The 25,628-nt window shown below is 40.5% G+C and overlaps 1 protein-coding gene across 9 annotated transcripts in view; it reads right to left on the bottom strand.

Moving 5' to 3' along the window:
• dab2ipb (DAB2 interacting protein b) overlaps positions 1-25,628 on the bottom strand; it is a 132,779-nt gene that overhangs the window by 51,714 nt on the left and 55,437 nt on the right. For 7 of the 9 annotated variants that reach the window (XM_061060797.1, XM_061060798.1, XM_061060800.1 and 4 more), the window contains exon 3: positions 24,333-24,451. In XM_061060797.1, coding sequence (XP_060916780.1) covers positions 24,333-24,451 — 119 coding nt within the window. Of the gene's footprint in view, positions 1-682; positions 833-7,662; positions 8,327-24,332; positions 24,452-25,628 lie in introns of those variants that run through there. The other 2 variants (XM_061060804.1, XM_061060803.1) reach the window with 2 other exon arrangements.

Below are 25,628 nucleotides of genomic sequence, written 5' to 3'. Positions count from 1 at the left end.
TAACTAATAACAACATGTGCAAAGGAGAAGAGAAAATGAGGAAGTGTGTTTTCGACTTCTCGACCTGAATATTCAAACACCCCCGTGGCACTGGACAAAGGAACAGGCAAACACTCAAGTTCACAAGGAGAAAAAGAGGGCAGAGACTCATCTTCCCACGCAAGATGGCAAAACTCTGATGGCAAAAACAAAATCAAGCCTGTGAGCTCTACAAAAACTGCTTCCCTCAATTTTCCAGCTTTCAAAGTTGCTTTTCTAAAACCCAATTTAGAAAGGTGAAGAAGCTATATCACATGATTGGCTCTAAATGGTAACATGGGCTGTCAATACTAAGATCTTATTTGCACTCTAAAGCAAAGATTCACTGTTCGCCCTGAAGTCTTCATGTGCAAGTCTGAGCGTGTCCCAGGTTTTTTTGCCAGCACCTTCTTCTGACATGCTGCATTTTTACTGTTTTAATGAACATACTCAAACTTTCTTTACATTTAAATTCCAGCTGAAAGTACTACTTGGCATTTTCAGAAGAAAGTTAGATGTAGCTACAATTTGCTGTCCTGAGTGAACCGTGGGCGGATGCAGAGACAGAGGTTTCCAAAAAACCACAATGTGCAGCTGTGTTTGAATAATCAGCAACAAGCGCTCCAAAGATTGAGTTTTAAAACAAACAAAAAAAGACACTTACGATTTACTGAATATGTGAAACATTGTCCAGCAGACTCTCTCGGCACTGGATCCCCAAAACACACAGCTTCAATTTGGGTCGCATTCCTCACCAGTGGCTGGTCTCAGTGTTTTCCCGACTATTTTTGAGACTCTGGGAACGTGGCTGGAGGCTCTGCCCTCTGAGTTACACCACACCGCTCCCAAAGGATGTCTGTTGCTACTAACACACCCCTCTCCACATCCCATTTAAAAAGACAGTGCTGTTATTTAGGACAAGCTTGCCCATGGTCTAGTGTAACTCTATAGTGTGATGAGGTAGTGCAAAAACCTAATGCTCAAGGCATGGAACTATAGAGGTTGAGTTGGAGGGATTTGTTGACTAAATATCCTGTGGATTAAAGAAAAGTATTTCTTATATGTACATTGTTTTACTATCCAGAGGTTTTATTGTAACAGCCTTTTCCTTTCCTGTATTGTTTATCTGTCTTACACTTTTGATGTGGATTATGCATAGTAATAATCTTTTTTAGTCAGTGGCAGAACTGCCAGGCCAGTGTAACATACTCCTACATCCTCTTTTCCAAATTAAGAGACAACAGATTGAACACAAAAAGAAAGAGAGAGAGAGAGAGAGAGAGAGAGAGAGAGAGAGAGAGAATGGTGAAAAACAGAAAGAGCCATCAGCCTGTTATAATGTTATATAGGTGCTCCTGTCTGAAAAATAAAGCAAAATCTATATTTTTCTAGCTGAAGTCAGTCCCTTAGATGCAAAGATCCTTTGTCATCATCAGAACTGTCTCCCCTGCTTTTTCTCACACTGACACAGACTCAGAGCTGGCAGTCAGGAAGTCAGCCTGGCCTGCCTCCTCCTCTCTCTACTCCTCCCTCCTTGTTTTTTCCCTGCAGCAGGAAACAATGGCCCAGCCTTGAGCAGCACACTCTGTGGGAAAATGCTAGGTCTTTGGCTGGAGAGAAGGACTCCAGGAAATGGGAGAAAAAAGAAAAAAACTGGGCAAATGTGAGAAGAATATGAGGCCAGACAGGTTCAGGGGGGGAGACGCGCTGCCAGATGTATTGTATGTTTGTGTTCAATAGCTGTCGACCATGTGAGGGATGACTAATGTCAAAAGTTAAGACATCCTGTCAAGAGATGCTCAAATTCAAAATGATGTTTGAGCTCCAAAGCCCCAAACAATAAATAATTGTGAAATAATTACATGGAAACAGGTCCAGTTAAAGTATTTCTGTTCCGTAAACAACTGGAGAAAATTTCAGTTCAATCATTCAGCAACCTGCAGCCGTCATTATGTAAAAAAAAACAAAAACAGAAGTGTGACCCTACAGGAGCTACAGTAGAGGCAGTCTGACTCAACAATGGAATTCATTGTGAACTGTAGGGCGGGAAGGCTATTACACTGCATTATTGGTGGACCACTTCTCCAGTCCCAAAACAATTTAAGTATCATTTGGGAGGTGAAACTAGAGGAGGTTTAATGTACTCGTTCCTCTCGATAGAATGGATTAGACTTGCTCGCTCTTATCAAGAGTAAACAGACCTGCATGCCTTGCAGTTTGGAAGAATGGCTGGGTAAAGGTTAACTACAAAGCCAAGGCGACTAAACTCTCTGGGGGATTTCCTCATTCCTTTGGTCTAGATCATGATAATATCATACCTCATAGGGCGGTTTGAAGTGTACAGCTTCCAAATATAATGTAGGACAGATTAAAGTGAGTCCGTTCTATCTGTAGATATTTGTTTGTAGTCATTGAGCAGGAGAGGAATGCAGACAGATCTAAAAATCTACATTATTCAAAGAGAAAGCATTTTGAACAATAGCCTTCTGTTCTCAGTTTTTTTTTTTTTACTTTGTGTATGTGTGTGTTAGTGTGTAAGGCAAAGTTTCTGTGCTAACAGCCTAACACGCACAAAATTAATGTCAAATCGTGCCAGAGACTGTGTGGGTAGAGTAAGAGCAAGGTCATGAGCCCAATGCACAGCAGTAGCGGGCAACAGGACGGGGTCACAAGAGGGGGTGGGTTTGGAAAGAGCCCTCCTGGCCAACTGTGTGTCTGTAGGCAGCTCCCCTGAGGCCTCCCCTCTGAGAAGTTATCCCCCTGCTACCGCTAACCTGTTTAGTAAAGCCCCGCCTGCCTGGACAGAGGTAAACAGAAGGATGGGAGGGACGAAAGCAAGGAAATTGGTGGATGCAGTGCGTTCCAGGCAAGCTTCCACAAGTCTGCATCGCAAAGAGGTGGGTGGTGGAGAGAAAGAGCGAGAGAGAAATAGTAAGAACGAGAGAGTGAGACATGTTGGACAAGTTTGCGCCGATAAGAGGGCAGGGAAGAGGAAGGAAAAGATGAAGAGACTGACAAGACTGTGAGAAGAGCAAACTGAACTTACATCAGTATTCCAGTGAGTCAAGTAGAGAGAATATGAAAATCACTGCAATACGGAGGAGGGCAAGACTGAGAATAATGAATAACTGTGAATGCTGCTGCACAAAATCTGGGCTGTCAGTGATCAAACTTAATTAGACACTTCTGCTTTTAAATTTGAAAGGTAATAACTTCCGTGTAGGAATTTGGCAAGGGTACCTCCTTTTAGTATGAGGCCATTGTTGGCCATCTTGCAAAATGTTTTTCAAAGATAAACCTAAGCCAAATATAACGTCTCTTTTTTCCTCCTACAGAAGAAGCTAAAGATGGGGGGGGGGGGGGTTGTAAGCAATTTAACATATTCACAGCTGCCTTTTACCTTTGGAGGTACACACAATTTAAAACTAAAAGGTTTCATAATTTTGAAGTTCATTTTCCCCAATTTGCAATTGTTATCATTTTACCATATGATTGACCAAAAAATGACCAACAAACATTCAATGTAATTTCAAACATACATAATAAAACATTAGCTACCAAGACTGAAATCCCAAGTTAGATTAGCACTCAACTAATTCCTAGCTAACTTTACGGTTTGCATTACTGCTAACGTTACTTTTAGCAAGCTAACATCAACATAAGTAACATAAGTAACATTAGCAAGCTGAAGGTAATTACCAAGCAACATTTACTGTTAGCTTGCTCCCATTATTGTAGACAGTGTAAGCTAGCTAGCTAGCTAGCAGTTATCAGCTAGCTACCATAACTGACAGTTCAATATATATATTTTTTTATTTGTTCTTTTGTTGTTTTTAGCTGTGGATGCTTGTATGTGTGCACTTTAAGGTGAAGCCAAATACTTTCATTGTACAATTGTATAATGACAATAAAGACATTCTATTCTATTCTATTCATTTACTGTTAGCTTGCACACATTTCTGTATGACATTGCAAGCTAGTTAGCAGTTACTAGATAGCTACTATTACTGATACTTAATAATTTCCCTTTTACGTACGCAACTCCAGCTAGCTGAAAGTAATTACCTAGCAAATTTTACTGTTAGCTTGTTTTCATTATTGTTGACAGTGATGGCAAACAGCTCAACATTATATCAATTCGGGTCCCCACACGTAGTGTGACATCAGAGGAAAATGGCATCAGTGTGATTATGTTGAATATAGGCATTAGAGATCCAATCCTGCGTCCTGTCACCCATCCTTATCTAACCCAACCTGGCCTCCATTTTGCTTTTATAAAACAGCTTTCTATAAAGGAAGGGACACAACAGAGGAGAGGAAGAGTTCATCGTTCTTCTGTGTTTTTGTTTAGGTAAATGTAGGATATAAAGAGTATGGGAGTGGAAGGACATATAGTCATGTACTGTAGGACCTATGCTTGAGAGCTCTACTGACTGCGGTACAGCCTTCAGGGCAGGAGAGCTCGAATGAGGGATTCAATTATTGACAATGCACAGCGCTGCCCATCATGAACATATGCTCTTCTTTCATCCCCCTCCCAGGCCAGGCTGAGAAGATCCAGAATAATGCTACTGAATGTATTATATGCAGCCTATGCAGCATCTTTCCTTTAAGGCAACAAGGCAGACTAAAGATGATATTCTAACCTCCAATGTCAAAGGATTAAAGAAATTGAAAAGAAGCTTTTTTTCGTAGAAGCATTTGTGTATAAAGCCTATCATTCTGTATGCCTTTCATGCTCTAAATCATTTTCAGTTTGGTCATTTTGAGGACAACAAACCTCTGTACTTTTTATGTGCTTGTATCTGTGTTGAATGCCCATAATCTGCCTTAAATGTTTTGATCCTGTTGGCCTATAATAGCTAGACTTTTCTTCAGACTGTTCTGTGCCAGCATTAGAGAAAGGTCCGGCTTAACCCATTATTGTTCTGCACGTAGAGAAAAAAACATGTTCAGGGCTGTTCATATTTCTTGCAGCAATCACAATCATCTTGGGAAGCGCTACGCTCAGGATGCAGCTATGGGAGCAAATTTGTTTTGGTGGAACATTTGCACTTGGGGATGAAACACGTGGCATTAGAACTGCTACGCCTCCTCAAAAGAACATCACATTAAACAGAATAAAACATAAACCTGTAAGGACAGAAGCTGAAAGAACTGCTTCTAAATCTGTATTACTTTCTGCCATTTTTAGCATGTATGTTCCTGTTTCTGAGGCTGTTGTCGTAGTAACAAAGTTCAAGCAGGGAAGAGTACGTTTAAAACAGTGTACCAGTTGCAGACGTGTCAATTGGTCTACATAGGTTGCTGTATGCTTAGATGTTACTGGTGGATTCAGATAAAGGGTTCAGATCATCTTGATGCCATTTTTTTTATTAGTTGTTTGTAAGACAACTAAGAACATTCAATCCTTCAATTAAAGAGGAAAATAATATCTCAGCAAAGTTGAAGTTTAAAAGTTTTAAATTAGATTTATATTCATGGAAGTTATACATAGGAAATCCCTAAGCAAACACCTGTGCTAGCTTCGATGTTCATGCCTGTGTGTTCATGATTTCATGTTGTTGATTAAGTGTTTAACTGCGGCTGGCCTCCCTCCCCCTCTTTTCTAAACCGCCAGTGGTTGAGACCTCTTGACCCCCTCAGTTGAGTGGCCCCTGGGTGTGCAGCGCTGACTGACCCACTCCTCCCTGTCTGTGCATGCGTCTGATCAAATGCTCTGCTCTACTTCATTGGCTCTCAGTAAATCAATGGACATCACAGAGAGGATCTATGACAGAGTAATTACATGGAGACAGGAAGCTCAGAGAATGACGAGAAGAGAGTAAAGATACTGTACAAAGCTAAGCTCTGTCTATATTCCTGCCTTCCCCTGAAAATATTGCATTTCATTTTTATCATTTTACATAATTGGGGACTTCTGCAATGGCTATTTTGTGAATTACATAAGAACAGCCAAACAACAGGGAACAAGGGAATAATCCTGGAAGGTGCATGAACAATGAATAAGACGTTAAAAAAAGAAACTGGTGCATAGCTAGAACAGAAGAAAATGAACATAGCAATATATGTCAGACTGTCTGTCATCTTATCTCCATCTCATATTGGCTGTAACCATCTCCCCCTCTTGCTCCAACTGCTGCATGTCAAAGGCTGTGAAAATGACTAACATCTCTATTTCTTACTCTGCCGTCCCTCGTCTTGGTGAGCAAGCTCGCCCCTAAAATAGAAGCAAAACACACACGCTCCCAACATATGCATATCTGCATACAGTATGTACAAATACATGAATGTACAAAGATATATTTTCACATGCATGCAGGCAGCCAGGCAGGCAGATACAGTACCCAAGGCTGTGGGGGGCAGAAAGGATCACACTGTTTCTGCATATAAACACAGACTGACATTAATGCCTGCAGCATAATGTGCAGAAGTCAAGCATGGTTTTATTCAGGGGGGCTACAATCAAGAGGACCACCAGCTGAGCCCTCACACTGAAACGTATACTGCAGTCAACAAGTAATGAAACCATCAAACTATCATTTATGTGTTTACCAAACAAAAGATGGCTTTCCCCCATGAAGCCACCTCGGAGGAAAATAAATGTTTGGCTTTCAGCTGTCTGCTGGCAGAAACTGTTGCAGGGAAGTTCGGCTGTGTGGAACAGTGACAGCATCTGTATTTTCTCTGTGCATATTAAACCAACCAAATTATAATGGAAATACTCAACTAAATAGAATAGTTTAACTAAAGTATACTTGCCATGTTTCAACTTAATGATTTCAAGACTATCCATAGTGCATTGACCTGACTATTAAAGTTTGATAAATTAATTGAATCATCATGAACAGTTGGTAAAATGTTAATTCATCGGTGAAAACTTAGATTATGATGTTTAATGATTGACCTTATTCTATTTTCTTAGATTATTTTAGACTATCTATGAATATAAAAGAGGGAGAGATTCTAAGAAACTACTCCCCAAGGCCTGCATGGACGAAATGATGACTAACCATCAACGTTAGCCTTTCCACTCACCCAGTCACTATGTTTCGAAGAAATGAGCTGTTGCTCCCTCTCAGACTCCCAAACTCTCAATCCTTGGCACCCTCGACACTCTTTTAACTGCTAATTGCCTCTAACATGCGACATGGACTGAGAATGGCAGCCAAAGTCGGTGGCTGACCTCACAGCGTGGCCCAGTCATCTGATTCATGTTAGCTGGCTGCCCTCAGTCACACAGGCCAGCTTTGTGTGATGTTGCTACATGGAGGATACACTGACTGTCACCACATATCTGCATTATCATACCAAGTGTTGTATGAATAATTTTGCACACAAAAAGCTCTGAATGGAAGCCTCTTGGGAGTTTAAAGCAATTATATAATAATGACAGAGTAACCTGGATGTACGCAGGATGTAGTAGAGTGTGTGTGTTCTCAGGGGAGCAAGCAGCCTCCCTTGCATTGTCACTGATAGAGAGAAGCACAGCTGGAGTATAAATTGCACACACAGGTAGGGGAGCGTAAATACTCTCAATGAAGCATCCCCTACACATTTTCCGGGAAAAAAACCCTCCCACTGCATGAAATCGACACACAAAGGGATGCAGAGTGACACGTGAAAAGCAGCATAAACACTCACCAGGCATTGTCAGAATTCCCCGTAACAATCACAGGCAGGCGGAGAAAGAGACCAAGGCTGAACCAGAACAAGAGGGGAGGTGGAGGAGTAAAAAAAAAAAGAGGCAGGGATGGATGAGGGCAGAGGCAATTTCAAAGCTCCATTTTTTTCACCCCCCCTCTTGCTGCCGATGCAGACCGCTGCTCTTCTCGTCTTTGCTTCCTCACTTGTGCCTCTCTATCACTCTTCCTCTCTTTCCTCCTCCTGCTGCTGCTTTAAGGCAAGGGGTGGAGAATGAGCACCACCGTGCTTGCTGCTCCCTCTCCTCCTTTCGTTCTCCCACCCTCTCTCACTTGCTCTCTCTCTCGCTCACCCTGTACAGAGCATGCCCTAGTTCCTGTGTTGTCTCTGAAATGGGACACACTCTCTTCTTCTGTCTTTTGTTTGTTTTCTCTCACTCCCATGAATGGACTTAAAAGCAGCCCGACTCTTGGCTCTCATTTGGGGATGATGAAGATTTACTCCCTCTTCTCCTCTGTTGTTTCTTGTCTTCCTTCTTTAACTCCAGCTCTCTCTTTCACTGTCAGTGATTGACTGCACCTCCCATTTCTGTCTCCTAGCGCAGGGAGGAGCCTGAATATGCTGTTGAGTTGGAGGGAGGGGGGCACGTGTGTGTGTGTGTGTGTGTGTGTATCCCAGCCCAGCCCAGCTTGGCCCTGCCCCCCCCAGTGTGGCTCTAATGGGAGTGTGTGTGCTCTTTGTCCTGTCAACTCTACTGCGAGGTGTGCTGCTTTCCCCTGTCAGCCACTACTTCTGCTGCGACTGCTGTTGCTAAGACTCGAGGAGGGAGGGAGAGAGGGATCGAGAGTTGTTGCATGTGCCGTCAACCTGCCCTGAGCTTGAACTGAAGAAACAGACGAGGACCTCATGCTGAGGCTCAGACAGAAAAAAAAAAAAAAACACTAGTGTATGATGCTGGAGCTCAGCTTTGGCAAAGCTACTTGGCTCTCAGGTCCAGCCAAAGGGTTGGTGGTAGTGAGACAGGAATGTAGGAGGGAGGTTTTTTTTCGCCACGCTCAATTTAAGGCAGGATTGGTAGACTGGCAGAGGAGATAAGATCAAGTTTGTGGCTATTTTAGAGCTGGCACAAGGGGGGAAAAGGCTGTAGGGAGGGGGAAGCACCGATAAGGCAGGGCAGCTGTGGAGAACTGGTTTATAAGAGAAACAACAGCCACTAATCTGCACTCCCAGCACGTCTGCAATGATGTCATCAAACATGACATCACCCCTACCCCTTTATTCTCCTGGACACACGGCACACATAAAAAAAGCACACACACACACACACACACACACACACACACACACACACACACACACACACACACACACACACACACACACACACACACACACACACACACACACACACACACACACACACACACACACACACACACACACACACACACACACACACACACACACACACACACACACACACACACACACACACACACACACACACACACACACACACACACACACACACACACACAATTGCACACCACAATGACCACACAATAGGGTGTGCGGGAGGTGACACACACTGGGGACAAAGTTCACACACATCGGACCGCACCGGTCACATGCACATTGTTGAGTCTTAAATTACCTCATCTTAAAGAGTATCAGTAGCTTGCTGCTGAATTTAAGTACTGATTTAAGTATTGTTGTACAAAGTTAAATGTACCCATTTCATTATCTAAAGGGCTGAATATTTGGAAACAGGAAGTGGTTCTCTTACATTTAAAGTCCCCTTCAAATTAAAAAAAAAAAAAAAAAACATTTTCCCTTCAGCGTTCTTGTACTAAACATTCATTTATCTGCCATTATCTGGCAAATGTCTTTCAATAACACTTTATCTGAGTATTCTTACATCAAAATAACTGTATTTACTCTTCCTGTAAAATGTTTCAAATGTCTGATGACTCATCCTGCACTCAAGGGATTTAACTATTTTTTCATTCAATTAAAAAGCTTTGCCAAAGCTGATGATCCAATCAAATCCATCCCCACATTACGCCTCCCCCTTTTATCTTGTGATTGGTTCTATCGCGTTTCAGTTGGAAATACGTCACAACATGGCAGTTAGATACTCTACCATTTCATGAGGACTTCTACAACAGAACTTAACAAAAAAATAGATCAGGCCTCACTGATGTAATCTTATCAGTTAGGAGGTACTGTTGTTGTCCTGAGCTTTATGTTATGGCCGTAAGAGAAGAGAAATCAAACTGCAGTAGCTTTGAGTGATTTTGCCAGTGGGATGAGATTTCCATATTAGGGGGAAATGTTACATCTTCCATTCTGTCATGGTGAGACATATTGAAAGGATTATGTGATTTTCGAGGGCATCTTTATGTAAAGCTGTTTAAGTCCTTAAACCTGCATTCCTAGACATTGGGGTTTCTACTAATTGCCAGCAGGGGTGACTCCACTGGTTGCAAAAAGAAATCAGCATGTATGGAAGTAGATGACAAAATTATCCTTTATTCGTAACAGTATTGTCATACTTTCTTTGATATTTATCCAGTACATATATCACTAACTGAGTTCATGGTGTCATTTGCTAGTTAGAAGTTGTCTTTATTACAGCATGATGCAAGTTAATTTAATGTGGTGAAGTTTGGATTATCATAGACAATATGCTCTGTGAATGTATTGCTTGAAAAATACATTGTTTTCTCATGGAGAGGAGGAGAGTGTGGTCTGAGTGCAGAGAGAGGTTTGAGAGGGTTTGTAAATGCACAATGAAAAGCTGAACGTCTGACCCAAACATAATCCACCTAACAATGACAGCACTCAGAGAACATCGGCTTTTATTAAAGGGATTCTTAGATCTGTCTGGCGCCATCTCATCTCTGCTTTACTTCAGTGTCTGTCCCTATATGTACCATTCTCTTTATAGTGAGCATGCAACACTGTGCAATGATAGCTATCAGTAAAAAATGCAACAATCAGACTCTACAAATCAGACTGATAGGCTGTGACAGATTCCAACTTTTTAACTGGGACAAGTATTACATGAGGGCATACTATGAAATATGTTGCATCTTTGAATCTTTTGGTTGTCCATCTTGAGCTCAAAGTACGAGATATGAGCAGCTAAAGATGTAAAACCTTGCATCTTGACACGTTGGTACGTATGTTTCTTTCTAACTGGGTCATGCTGCATCAATGCTTTGCTGTTGTTGTGCCTCAAATGCAATTTTTTGGCCATCTCTATTTCACTGTAAAACCCATATTACTTAATGTTGAATGTCAGGAGATCCACTAAATAGATGCATGGTGGCTGTATCAATGTGTCAAAAAGAAATAAAGGCTAAAATAATCATTAGGAATTAAAGAATTCATTTTATCTCTGCCTGTGCTTTCTTGCTATCAATGCATCTGTGTAATAGAGACATGGGTCACAGTGGCTAAGCTTTAATACAGACACCCATACACCACAACAGTCTGATGAGATAGTGTCTGGAATAGGTTCAGTGAGTGGTGGATGGTGAAGCACAGCAGGAGCCCATTACGCTTCATCACTGCTGAATCAAAGTCTGAAGTGCTCCATCACACCAAGGTTTCTGAACACACTTAATGATACAGGTCAAGAATACATATAACAGCAGTGACCACAGCGGCAATAAAGATGTAAAAAAAAAAGTTGGAATAGACAAAGAGGTTGATGTGAGAAGGCAGGTCATAAGACATGAGTTTTATGCCCCGAAGATTTCCAGCTATGCAGCAGGAAAGCCTTTTTTCATGAACTGAATGTTTTAGTGGAGAGTGGGGAGAGATAAGTAGACCAAGTCTTCTTGACAAACTGAGTTGTCATACAGGTAGTCAGTGAGATCTTTATTGTTGCTAGAACATTATCTCACACGAGTACTCTCTATATTCAGATTTTTAAAAGGTGGGTCTTTCTATGGGTATTGTGGAACAAACTGCACAAACAAGAAGTGCCTACATGGTAGCACCTTCTCTTGGGGAGCAACTAAAAAACTCCAAGGGCCCTTTTTGGGTTTGCATTCTCACCAACAATTTACCATATTCACAAGGCAGCCAGTTTCCTCAACTGCCAAAATCAGGGTTTGTGGCCAATAGCCGCTTCTGCCACAGCATTATCATGAATCAACTCTAATGGCAGCTCTACTAAAGCTGCATTCATTCGATGATAAACATATTCTATTTTGGAAATGTTCTTCACAATAGTTCCAGGTTTAAACGTCATTGCCATGCTTTTATTGTGAAGCAGCTATATCAGGAAATGGGGTACTTCCAGCATAAGCAATTTACAGTAACACAACTCAGATGTTAGAAAAACAGAAGCTGGAGAGAAACTAAACTTCAACCCTCACAACATCACTTAGAAGCTACAACATACTGAGAACTGAACACAGAGTGACTTATAAAGACATACTGTATATAAAAATTAAACTCTCACTTTCCAGCAGATTGAAATGAGTCGCTTCATGCAACCAAATATACTTTTAAAAACAATAAATTTATTATCTTGCCTCTCAGTTGAGCTTTAGTTGCAGCTGAATCATCTTTTGAAGTCATGGGTGCAAAAGAAACTCTAACCAGCCTTAACATTATGAACTGATATGACATGAATAAACTTGATTTAGGAGTGTGGACAAGAGATGTAAGAACTTGGACTTTTCAGTCAGTCAATATTTGTTGGTTTCGGTTGGTTTCAAGGCTACCATTGCTAGCTGTTACAAAGGTTTTTAAATATGATGTTGGCCCGGGCTGCAGTGGATCAAGTTGTCCAATATCAATAATGCCTGACATATCTATTCACTGTTTATGAGTAAACTACTTGGTGTCTACAATATAGGGTGCAGTGAGTGAGTAAACAAGGGAGGCATTTCGCACACTGCCTGTGTTCAGTTTCTGGTCATGCGAGCCACCTGCAATGATGAATCAGTCCATGGAAAGTCAGGAGGACTGATCAAAACTGGGATGGAAGTCAGCTTGCCAGATGACTGCTGGCTTGAATAACAAACAGAAACAGAAGTGAGGATGATGCAGATCAGCCTGCTGAAACTTGAAAAGAGCTCCGTGTTTTTGCAAATTATCTAAACATACTGGATAGGCAGATGGTAACTGGCGATGTAACAAACTCTCCCTCCTCCAAGTGCAGGGACTTCGGTAAGCTAAGATGCAGTGCAGATTTTGCTCTGCTCCTTAAATCAGCCGCTACCACATAGTCAGGACAAAAGTGAAAGCATATGTTTCCTATAGGCTGAAATATGAAAGATGTGCCTGACAGCTGCATCAAGTCACATCTGTTTTCCAACACTTACATTTTATCAAAACACAGAACATCTTCAACCCTCTGTTCGACATGATTTACATATCCTGGGGCTTCATTTTTAGCCAGATGTTGTTAAGGCACTTTGGTTCATTAACATCAAATAATTGGTGATCTAAATGGTGTACACTTCTACTCCCTGCAAGTCAGTTCAGATGAAGTGCTGTGAAATTCATTTTATATCCTGCTATGTCAGATGCTCACAGGCAGGCGAGGGCTTGACATTTGCAATATATGGGCTTTTATTAGTCCGAGGCAGAATAAAACCCTGGCGAACTCCTGTCACAAAGATTACACATCACACATCACACACACACACACACACACACACACACACACACACACACACACACACACACACACACACACACACACACACACACACACACACACACACACACACACACACACACACACACACACACACACACACACACACACAAAAGATCTGAAAGAGAGAGTGAGCAGTAAAGTGGCGGGGAGGCCTGATAGTGAAGGCAAAGTGGTGAAAAATCATCACCATGATATTTTAGTGGGGCTGCGAGAGGCAGTGAGTATCATCTACTTTGTCAGTGGCACTGAACCTTTTTACCTAATTGTGTAGTTAATATAAAGACATTACTTGAACATCCAACAAAAAAGTAACCATAGTTTTTGGGTTTCCAAAATGTTGACCACTATTTTTGCAACATGTGCATTCATCATTTTAGGTGGAGTGGTGGTTGAAGAGATCATTTCTTTTCATTTTTTCTGCAGATTGTTTTCATGATAAACCGACTTATTACATAATGTCTAGAATTTAATTATCGTCTTTGAAATATTTCACAGCAATCCTATATGGATAGTTTCAAACTCCATCACTCTTTGTGTGAAACATAAATCGTGAAATAAAGCAAGTTATTATTTCACTTTTTAGTAGAACAAGGAAGCATATTTAGTTTAAAATATGGCTTCAATTATTTAAAGGTTTTCAAATAGATGCCATCTACTTATCTATTGATTTACTTATCAATGTACAGCTGCTGCAGCTCTAGAAACGTGAGCGCTTCCCATCAGCGTATAACTCCCCTTAGAAATCAACCTGTTGGAGATACTGATATGTCTCACTCTCCAGTTTACCGCATGCCCATGCTTTAGTCCCCAAAGAGTAAAAAAATATATTCCTTAAATATAGACACAGACGTTGATGCTTCAAAAATGCATTTAAGTTATTATTTCCGTACATGATAACTAAAAAGGACGGGATGAGATAAGAGAGAGAGGGATGAATGAGTAAATAAGTGTTTGCATGTGCACTGAGCAGCCCTTTAAAGGGATGCTCTGGCCGCTTCTTTGATGGGGTTCTCGGTATTCCAGTCACGCTCAAGGCCCTATCCATTACAGCTCATTACCCGGGGAGAGAATGAAAGAGGGGAGACCCTTGGCCATGCTCGCCCCCGCTCATAGGAGGCCCAGCAGGGTTAAACATCAACCGAGCCACCGAAACCCACCAGCTGGGCAGGTGTCAGCACCACTAGGATCACTCATGAGATGATTCTGCTACAAAGAATACAGATAGTGAAGTGGTTATAGAAGCAAAATGAAGAACATCGCCTTTGAATGTTGAGCCTAATACTAAGACTGCTTCAGTGAAAAACTCACTTGCTACGTTAACTTTAGAGATGATGTATGCTTCCTTAAAGGACGAAAAGAAAACAAAAAACTTTCCAATCAGTATTAAGATAAAAAAGGAAACAAATGCAAATTAGCATATTATAATGGGACCTTCAATTACAGGACATTCTTGTATTGGTTTAAAGGACTGTGATGAGCTGTTAACTGAATCTGAAAAGACATATATGGATGCATTGAAGAATACGATATGTGCATCATTCCCTTTGTTTGGTTCACAAACCTTGTTAGTTTAAAAATCTCAGTATTTTCTTGTCCTGTTTGACTCAAGGAAAACATTGAAGACAAACCCTTAGAACTTCCAAGCCTGAATAGCCATCTCTGTCCTTGAAGCAAATGAAGAGCACTTGGTTTATGAAAGCAGGATGTGTCAACCTTTTCAAAAACACGCACCGCTGCATAAGTACCTAAAAAACAGCGAGTTACTCTTGAATGAATAAAACCCTCATTATAATCTCAACTCGAAAGAGACAATGCCATGAAGCTTCATAATCTGTAAAAAAACTGTAAAAAAAACAAAAAAAAACAACAAATACCCAAATCAAAAAACTTCTTTGTAATTTACAATGTAGCAAAAATATTTTTACAAATGTATGTCCTAGCAGAGATTTAGTGAGACCAGACCATCTAATAGAGAAAATAGAGCTAATAGATTATAGATCTACAAAAAAAGTAATCTACAAAATTAGTCAGATAGTCTCATAGCAGCAAAAAGGTAAGGAAGTCAATCCTGGAGCAAGAGACCATTCAGAACACGTCAAAATGCCGAGCAAAAAAAACTCAACTTCTTCAGTTGTTACATTACATGATGGGCTCTCACACTAATCACAGAAATGGTATTAAATCAAATTGCATGTTAAGACCTCTTAGTGACAGAATGCCAACTGTATGCATGTGAAATGACTCTCCTAAGAAGAATGTTATTGATGTCACCCCCTCATCTATGTGCAGAAACCTGTTCAATACCAATATATCTCCAAGTAGATAGATTATGTGTTAGTGCAATGAAGTGGACCAACGCTTGATTTTCTGATCATTTCGTCTTATGCTGCTTCTGTATTGCAAGTATGCAAGTTTGCAATGCAAGTTTTTAGAAAACGGTGAGTTTTTGCGAGACCACATGAGCATTTTCTCATATAAATAACATTTTTGGTACTGCATGCAATGACACCTTAAGCTGTTTGCCTGAGTGGGGATGAGAAAAAAATGGCACTTAGGAGTCAAATTAGATTTTGTATTGTACATGTGCACATCTGTAGTTGCCATCAGGAACAGGAGACAGTGTTTTTCTTGTGGTTGGTCTACTCTGACAATAAGTTCACGTATATTAGGTGGACATTTGGAGACAAAACATGGAGGATCCTTAAAAGTTTTCTGAAGATCAAGACGTGAACTCAAAATGTACCAATGTTTTCAATTCAAAACGGCATCATATCTTTGAGATGAAATAGACCAAAGCTCGTCATGTAATGTCAGTGTTTTACTCCTGGTTTATTAACCTACAGTGCCCAGCGCTTGCTCCACACAGACGTGAAGAAGAAAAACATTACTGCTGTTTGTTTACGTTTCACTGAAGCGAAAATGTTACTGCTACACTGCTGATTGTAAGTGACACGTTTATATTTCATTACAGACAAACTTGATGTTTCATTCAAAGACTTGACACTAACTGCTTTTAACTCCGTTATGATGCGTTACTATTACTCAGGCGTGTACTATTGCTGGGTGGTGATCCCGCAGATGCTTCATCAAGTTTGATGTATCCGAGCCTTTCACTGCAATTATTTTTTCGGCAGGTTTTGCCATCTTGAATGACTCCTTAGTCATTCCTGCTGTACCAAAAATGCTCCCACACTGCCGACTTTACCCTTTTCCTCGGTGGATATAAAGTTCCGCTGCTTGGTCCCCCTGCCATAGTAAAGTGAATGTAGCTTATCTTGTTAAGGACGGACCATTTAGCTAGTGTGTAGTGTTAGTGAGTGTAAGTTGCGACAAAACTAATGTTCTGGCCCCCTTTTTGAGGGGAACAGAAACATGCGGTGTCGCAAGAGTCTTTGGGATTGGTTTAGTGACATTTTTAATCGCAGTTACCCGGCTCATCCCTAACCGTGATATGAATCAGAGGTAATATCGCCCACCTGCTGATGTGTTCATTGATATCCATTCCAGCGCTCGGCTGTAGGTGAAACCTGCTCTGTACGACACATTATTACCCTGAGAGCTTTGTTTCATCCACGCCAAATCATGCTGATGCATTGCAAATGAGATGGCGAGAGGGGAAAGATGCCAAAAAGAAGCAGGAGAGGGAGAAAGACGCAGTCTTCCCCTGCCTAATTATGCTGCTGCGATGAACAAAATAAAAGCCCTGCTGCTGCTTTTCTTCAGATTGGCAGAAAAAATCAGTTACCATGCATTTGACTGTTGTCACCACTAAGTGCATTACTTATTTGGATACAGTCCAGGAGGTCCACATTCTTACTGTGTATGCCTTCTTTGTGCCGACAATCATCCCCAATAAACACTGAATTAGTGTTTGAGGAAATCAGAATGGAACAGTGAGATGATGCCAGAGTTAATAGCTATTACAACTAATCATTATCCAATGAAATGTGTCCGTATATGTTTAATTTTGCGCCTGTAAAGGGTTACATACATCTCTGATAAACAAGTGTGTGACCATCACTATTAGAGGACTGGGATTGATGGAAAGACTGGTAAACAAAAGGAGTATGAACAGTTGGTAATGAAGACTTTTCCCCCCAAAATGAAGAGAGACAACTGTAACTGGAGTAAGAAAATGATGACAAATATGATCAAGAGGAGGAGGCTGGCACAGAGGCAAGGAATGAAGAAGAGAGGGGGCAGAGAAGAGAAGATGATTCAGGGACAAGTCTGGGTTTAATGTAGCAGAAATTCACCAGTGAACTGCAGCTCCAAACAACAGCAACAGACATAACTGTTAGTGTAAACAGAGCAGATATGAGAGAGTAGAAGCCACGAATAATATCAGAGCAGAGAGAAAAAGGGAATTAATACACGAGAAGAAGCAAAATGAAAGAGTTATGAGAGCTATTCTACGGCCAGTTCTAACTCTAAACTCTTTGATGCGCTGTTGAAGCAGGTAAAGACGTTTTAAAGGGAGCAGCAGTGTGGAGTGTTTAATGAGAAAATAGCTGCAGGACTCTGATCAAGTTAGGCATTTGCTCCCAGAGTGAAACAAATACTCAATGTTAACGTCTCATGGGGAGAGAGTCTGTAATGTTCTTGAGTCATGCTGCACACTTCCACTTGAAATGTTAGTTACATAATGTATGTATGATGGTCAAGAAACCGACATCACAAAGCTTAATCAAACTATGACCTTTTTACTTTATCTAACCAAGAAGTTGTGGTGCCTAAAATGTACCCGTTACTATCTCCCAAAGTGAATCCATTGTTTTGTATTTTAAAACTGAACCTCACTGATAAAGCTGTCTTAATGAAAAGTCAAAAGTAATAATGTGTTGGTTTATAATATGGAGGGTTAATAGATGTTGGGGTTCCAGGAGAGGAGAAAGACATTGTCAGCAAGTGAGTGAGTGAGCGAGTAAGATGCAGAAGGAAGTTGGAAGAGGGAGAAGTGAGGAGGATGCGAGAGAAAAGGTTGGTTATTACAGTTGAACCACCTGGGGAATGTTTACAGAATTCAATAACTCCAAATGGCATCACTTTATTGGATTTATGGACGGATGTCTCTCACTCCCTCACCACCCTGCTCTCTTTCCACCTCACACATACGCACTCCTGACACCCCCACCTGCAACAATTACCTTGGTACCATTGGTGAAGCTTTATGAAAACTGACAGGGGGTTTGTATCAAGGGCTCTTGAGTACTGTTACAGGTAGCTATTGAGAGTTACAGGCTAAAGCTTCTTATAAAGCACAAGCTGATACCACTGCATCACTTCCTTATATGGTCACTAAAATAGTATTATGATGGCTGTATATCCAGCTAAGATATGACTCAATAAACCACCCCTAAATCAATAGTAACCCTCATTGTAATTCTGACTTCAGGCACATATGCTCTATAAGATACACACTTTTTATTACTCTTATAGGCATTACAAGAAAGACTCCATTGACATTTGAATATCATGCAGAATATTTGTCTATCTTGTCATGTAGAGTAGAATGATGTGTTTCATATTTAAAAGAGGGTTATAAATTATGGTAGAAGTAGTTCCTCCTTAGTCCTGTTTATCTACTTTCCTTGTGCTGTGTGTTGGTAATGTGTCTTTGTTTGGTCTTGTTGGTTGATCTGTTCGAATTTTGTGAGGATCCATTTTCCAGAGCCTCCTCCAGTCTGCTTGTATAAGATCCCTCACTATCTGTATGCTATTCTATGCAAGGCAAACCTCATTAGACAGACCATATGATGTGCATATTGTCTGAGACAAGCGAGGTAGGGGACAGGCACAGGAAGAGAAGAACGGATGTAATAAATCGGTTCAGCCGTTTTATCCATCTGTTAATATTGAGAGCTGAAGTCTGTGAGTGAAGGCGAAAAAGCCTTCCTGCTGTGCGACAGAAGCAGTTTTTTCCCATAAAAAAGCATGAGTCACTGGTGCCAACAGAGCTGAAAACAGCAGCACACACACACGCACACGCACATGCATGAAATTAGCAAAACAGAAAAACAAACACATGATGAAGATCAGCGAGTTCCATTGAAACACTGTCAAAAAAAATCCACAAGGACGAGTATTCTTTTTACACAGCAGAGGTCTGGATACACAGAGACAAGGGGGGATGGTTCTGTTCCTGCTTGTGTGCTTAATGAGTCAAAAAACACATAAATGACCCTGAAATACAATGGTAAGCGGCATGTTGTGTGATGCAACAGGGGGGAAAGCAAAGAGAGCGAGAGAGAGAGAGAGAAACAGGGACATGACTAAAAGAAACACAGACTTGGAAAATAAACGTTTGCCTTTAAGATATCTGGATGATTACGACAGGTGTCTTGTAAAATGTTATTATTCACACAAAACATACATTCACATTTAGTGCTGCTCAACCAAAGTATCCTTGATCTGATCTCTAGCAATGTGTTTGGATGCAATCTCTTACTCATAAACCATTTGAAATTATTAGAAATTTGGAAATCAAAATGTATTCTCATGAGCTTATTTCACTGCATTGCATCTTTGCAGCTCCCACCACTGGCTAGTGCAACACAATTAGCAAGAACATGTAGCCTGTGCAATATATTGACCCAATCCATAAAAAAAGATAACTTTCAAGAACTAATTACTGCAACTACTTTCAAAGTGTTTCAATGTGCTGCCTTAGACTAACAGAGCAGAAAATTACTAATACAGGTCTCTATTGCAATATAACAGGCAAAGATAAATAGTGCTTTTCTTCAATAATGTAAAAATTGTATGTGCAGATTGTTTATCAGAATGAACAGATGAAGTTATCCCTACCACATGCTGCATTGTCCAACATAACCTCTCTGCTGCTGCAAAATAACCTCAAAGCAGACACAATGCAACTACTGTGATATTAATCAGTGTCCATGAAAGGTCAGTGTAGATTAGATGAGGAAGCAGGAAGCTTGTAAGGGTCACATTATCTCTCTGATATGAGAGAAGTATGCAGAGAAGATCAGAGTATCAGAGCAACAAGAGACTTACAGAGATATGATCAGAAAGAAGAAGACATTTAATAATGAACGTGATATTTATGAGGTAGGAGGGAGTCTGTAGGGAGGATTGTGGGTTTGAACTAGGCGGAAGACAACATTGAACTCAACTATTTACATTAGAATAATCACAGAACTGTCTCAGTGATCGCTCTGCAGGCTCCATCTCTGCTCCTAAAGGCTCAGCTGTAGAGCTAGTTATACATTTATATCCTTTTCTCATAACATTGTTTAGCCATACAAGTTACAGTATATGGCATAGACAAATTCTTAATGATTTATTGTCATTAACAGTAAAGTTATAGTAAGCAATTATGCAACATATCGCAGATCGAAATATATATATACACGTCACTGCTTCCGTAAAAGATTGTAAGTGCTTCCTCATTTCTGAAATATCTTCAGTTCCTCAACTTTAAAGCTCCTAAGATACTTTAACTTCCTCTTCTGCTGTCCGTAAAATTAAAATTGACTTCTACAGTGATACCGTTGTTGAGAATTGTGCTCCCTTTACCCTCACTGTATTTCAAAGATTTGTTATGTCAGGAAGTATAAATACATGTATTTACTTTGGGGGAAATAATCCTGCAGTTTGTTTCTGCGTGTATGCAGGGCCAGTGTGTTTCTGCACTGCTTATGATAAGCGTCTTCAGTGAATGTCCGGCCTCTGATTAACACAAATGAATATTTCATTTCAGAAGTCCAGCTGCTCCTCATCTGCCGGTGTTTCTCCTGAGACCACCTCAGGCTACAAGGCTTAACAATGTCATCACAGCTTACATACACACTGGAAATGTGTGTGTGTGTGTGTGTGTGTGTGGGTGTGTGTGTGTGTTTGTTTCCTATCCAACAGTGGACCTCACTTTTGTTCTGATTTACCAAAGGGAACACTGAGTCAACAGGGGACATTCAGGTTGTCAAGGTGATTTAGAAGGATTGTCCACTGTTTGTTATTTAGGAATGTTTGCGAGTGTTGTGCTGTGTTTATACAAATACATGGCTAGGAAAATATACAGCATGGTGCTGCTATGTTTGCGATGTACACTGAAAACTAAATGTTCCTTGCATATACTGCATCCATCATATTCAAGACATCTGCACACGATGGGATTTTCCGGGTATAGGATTCCCTCCCTCCTTCCTCCATCTCCCCTTCGTCTCATCATCTCGCCTCCCTCTACTGCTAGTTCCCAAGCCTGTCTTCTACTGCAGTGTTTTCTAGCCCGTGGGGAGGCTGCTACCAGGCTGACAGGGAGTGTCACCGACTCCTCTCACAGCACATTACTCTCTCATTCTGCCACTTTTCCATGCTTTCGCCCTATTTTCCACACAACCTCAAAAGCACACAAACATACACATGCTACTATATCCGTCCCTTGTCAATTTAACACACTGCTAGAGTGAAGGCACAGAAGACGCCCTTCTTTCTTCTTTTATTACATGAAGTGATCTGTCTGGAGACCTGTCTTTATATAGGAGTCAATGTGTGCATTTGTAGGCGAGGGTTATGTAGTGTGTATCTCTGTGTTAAACCATCTGAGATAAGACACCTCCTGGACATTCCAATTTCCTGTCCGATATTTGCCTTCTCGTAGAGCGCTTTATCAAGAGGAAACTTGAATGCTGATAGGTTAGGGAACCATAATACGGTTTGAAAAAGGAGGGTGGTCTAGAAGGATGAAATTGGAGAGTGATGAGTTCAAAAAGGGGAAAATGTAGCAAGGTTAGAAATACAGATGCCATGAAAAAAAATAGGTAGAGTGGGAAGCTGAATGAGAAAAGACAGCAGGACAAAGCAGAGGAGGTATGAGCTCATTTTGACCGACTGTAGCAGAGGAACAGTTCACCATGTTCCATCCAGAACAATTGTTCGTGTGCCCTTGTGATAGTTTGACAGTGATGGTAATGCCTCATTAAAAGTACCTCGAGTGGCAGCAACTCGGCTCCAAGTTTTGAAAACCGAAAGCCATAGAAGATCTCTTCAAAAGCGGTACCTCCCTTAATTAAACTCCACAGATGGACACCTTGGCTGTTTTCCAGACACAGCCAAGATAGGTGCTGGGAATTATAGCTGTTACTCAAGCATACATTGAAAGACTAGCAAAACATTTGCGGGCAGTGCATTTTCAGGTCAACACCGAGTGGTCTGGAATTCTAATTGACGTCAGTAAGCGAGGGCAAATGTTTGCAGAGTGGCTGAACTCCTAACGAAATTAGGGGACTGGCGATTATCACAGCCTGAAGCGAAAAAAAACATCCCACTGTGGACCGAAGAACTTATAAAGAGGTGCTGTTTAGACTCTGAAGCCACATCTGACAGAGATTGATGAAATGTTACACAGGGATGCTTGGAAACACACTTCATCGCTTGTTTTTGTCATATCAGTTTATACTGTTATATATCATAGTGTATTTTAAATCACTTTTGTTATTTGGAAGATTTGCTTAAGCTTGGAATTCCTTTCCACACAATTTAGACCCCAATCAACTTTCGAGCTAAAAGCAGAATATTTATTTCAAGTAACATTAATGGACAAAAAACTAAAAATTCTTATTTAAATGCTTTCAAAAGATGACTTATTTGAGCCTGTATTTTATTTATTTATTGACAGTACATACTGGCATCATTTTCTTTTGGCTATTAAAAAGCAGCAGCATGTCTAAGTGTTTATTATCAGGGGAAAGCACAGAGAATGATTAAAGTTAGTTGCCGTGCTTGCACTCTGCATGCTTTATTATTAGATGGTTATTTCTCTGTTGGTACAGGGTTTGGACTTTGTTGATGGTTCATCAATTCAAATACAACATGCTTGATGTTGTAATTTAAATGTGTTTGACCCATTGGGGCTGTTTCGTCAACTGTACGGCAAATCTGGCATTCCAAGAGTTAAAGTATGGGCAGAAAATCTGTAGACATCTGTAAATGTCTGATTACAAGCTTTGCAATTTGTATGAAATAATATACCGTATGCTCCTTGCTTATTGGATGGACGCGATCTTTATTCCTTTTCCTAAATCAGTTACAGAGCAATAACAATAACAGCATTATAATTGAATAATATTACGAGGATATATGTGATGGTTTAACATGAAAGTCCTTTAAAATGTGTTCATCTGGGTGAAAAGAAACACTGACGGTTCAGAACCAACTGAGGAATGAAATGCATGTTGTCACGTGTAGCTGTGGGTTGTTGATATGTCTGACATAGGAGCAGGTTTTAGAGCCATAATGTTTGAAAGATTTGTGGCTTGTGAAAAATGGTTTAAAATTGTCTGCGGTGAGTATGAGGAGGGGATCTTCATTGTAAGTGAACAGGCTCTGGATCTCCATAAGCAAAACCGATGTGACACAGGATCAGGTACTGACTTAAAGTACACCGTCTCTTTTCTTAACTGTCTCTGATACACAATCAATATCTTCTTTCTATGCATCTCATCTACATTTAGGGCTTGTTGTAGCTCTGCTTGTGTGATGTGATTGGTTGTTAGTACATTGTCAATCTATGCAACTTAACAGAAATTGAGTTTCTAATTAAGTATCGAGAAATTATTTTATTGTGACCAGTGTTCCTATATTTTCTATTAACAAGATCTAAAGCAGGACAGAGTAAAATGTATCATATTTTAGCAAAGGTGCCATCTTTTTTTTTTTTTTACAAACACTGGAGTTGAATGCATCTATTATACAATATAAAAAAGGAAAAGAAAATATGAAATGATACAAAAGAGGACAGGAGAGTCATCATGTATTACGGTGAGAAAGAGCCAGACATATAAAGAGTGACAGATTGGAGACTAAGTATTCACTGGTTTTACAAAAGCACTGACAACACAACACAAAAATGTCAACAGCGACCTGAATATCCAGCCATCAGCAGAGAGAGGTACCAGAATAGAACAGACATATGAACAAGTCCAGCATACACACACCAACGTCGCTACCACGAACAAACACCTACCTGTCATTGTCGACACTCCTGAAGCCAGGAAGGATGTGTCTGAAGCTGGAGTTGCGGTCAAGTTTGGGTTGACTCTTGGTGCGTTTTATCGAGCCCTTCAGCCGTCGACTTAGAAAGCCCTGACAGGGAGAGACAGACAGCAACACAGTGTCACTTCTTGTTCATGAGGAAAGTCTGCGAGATGTCAATCATTACACTCAACCTGGAAGAAACACCATATACAAACATTTTCTTTGGATGTCCTAGATTCTTAGATGTGAGATGTCATGCTGGGTTAGAAATGAGTATATAGATCATGGACTGTACAAAAAGATGGACAAAAACACGGTTACTGACAATTGTGTTAGATCGCATCATGTTGCTTTATGCCCAAGAGTTCCCTTTTCTGAGAAGTTAAGGTATTCATTATTTATGCAGTTATGGTATTAAAAGGGTTATAATGCCGTGATGACAGCTCTGTTAACAAATGCGGCTCCTGCAATGCTGTGTGAACAGGACAGTGATGTAGAGGATAAGCAGAGTAAAGGAGCAACGAGCGGAAACGTTACAAACACTAATGCTACAGTCATTGAACTTTTCATAACCTTGAGTGTCTCCTTCAAACCACCACTAGACTCTGTTCTGCTCTGGACCATATCAACCTGAAGGTTCCCTTGCCGTTTTATCAATATGTGGAATATGTGTTTCCATCCACTGCGCAGACTGAGCCGAAAAAGGCACGATGTCAGAACCAACGTACAATGTAAGGACGCAGAGATGGGATGTCCATCTTTATATACAGTCAATGATTAATACTAATATTTGTTTTCCTGGTCATACATTCTTAGACACAGGATTTAATGGAGAGTTTTAAGTGTGTTTAGATGGTCACCTTGAAATAGGAGAGACTGTTAATAAGGTGGGACAAGGTCAAACAATAACAGACAGCACACTTAATAAGATTATTCTGAGAGTAGACACAATTAGCATGTAGGTGATATTCATGCAAAAATAATAGATTGTTTCTAAGAGTAGTGCTTATGTCAGTTATTGTCACTCGTTTTCTGCCGCATGAACGTGGTTTTATAATCACTCACATACACCAATTCAATGAATACGCTCATTTATGAGTTTTCTGGTCCTCTTTGTAGGAGTCTGTGTGTTAACTTCTTCCAACATCTGCAATCACACTCCCCCAAGCACCTCGCCGTCTCCATAGCAACTGTTGGCTGGCATTAAGAGCGAGAGAATATGAACAAATGAGATGTGGTGCAGAAATGGCAGAGAAAAAAAACCCTCATATTTTATAGCTTGTTT

Source organism: Labrus mixtus, chromosome 17 (genome assembly GCF_963584025.1).
Source record: "Labrus mixtus chromosome 17, fLabMix1.1, whole genome shotgun sequence".
NCBI lineage: Eukaryota > Metazoa > Chordata > Actinopteri > Labriformes > Labridae > Labrus > Labrus mixtus.
Note: the sequence above shows the minus strand (reverse complement) of the source record. Positions and strands in the feature narration are given on the sequence as shown.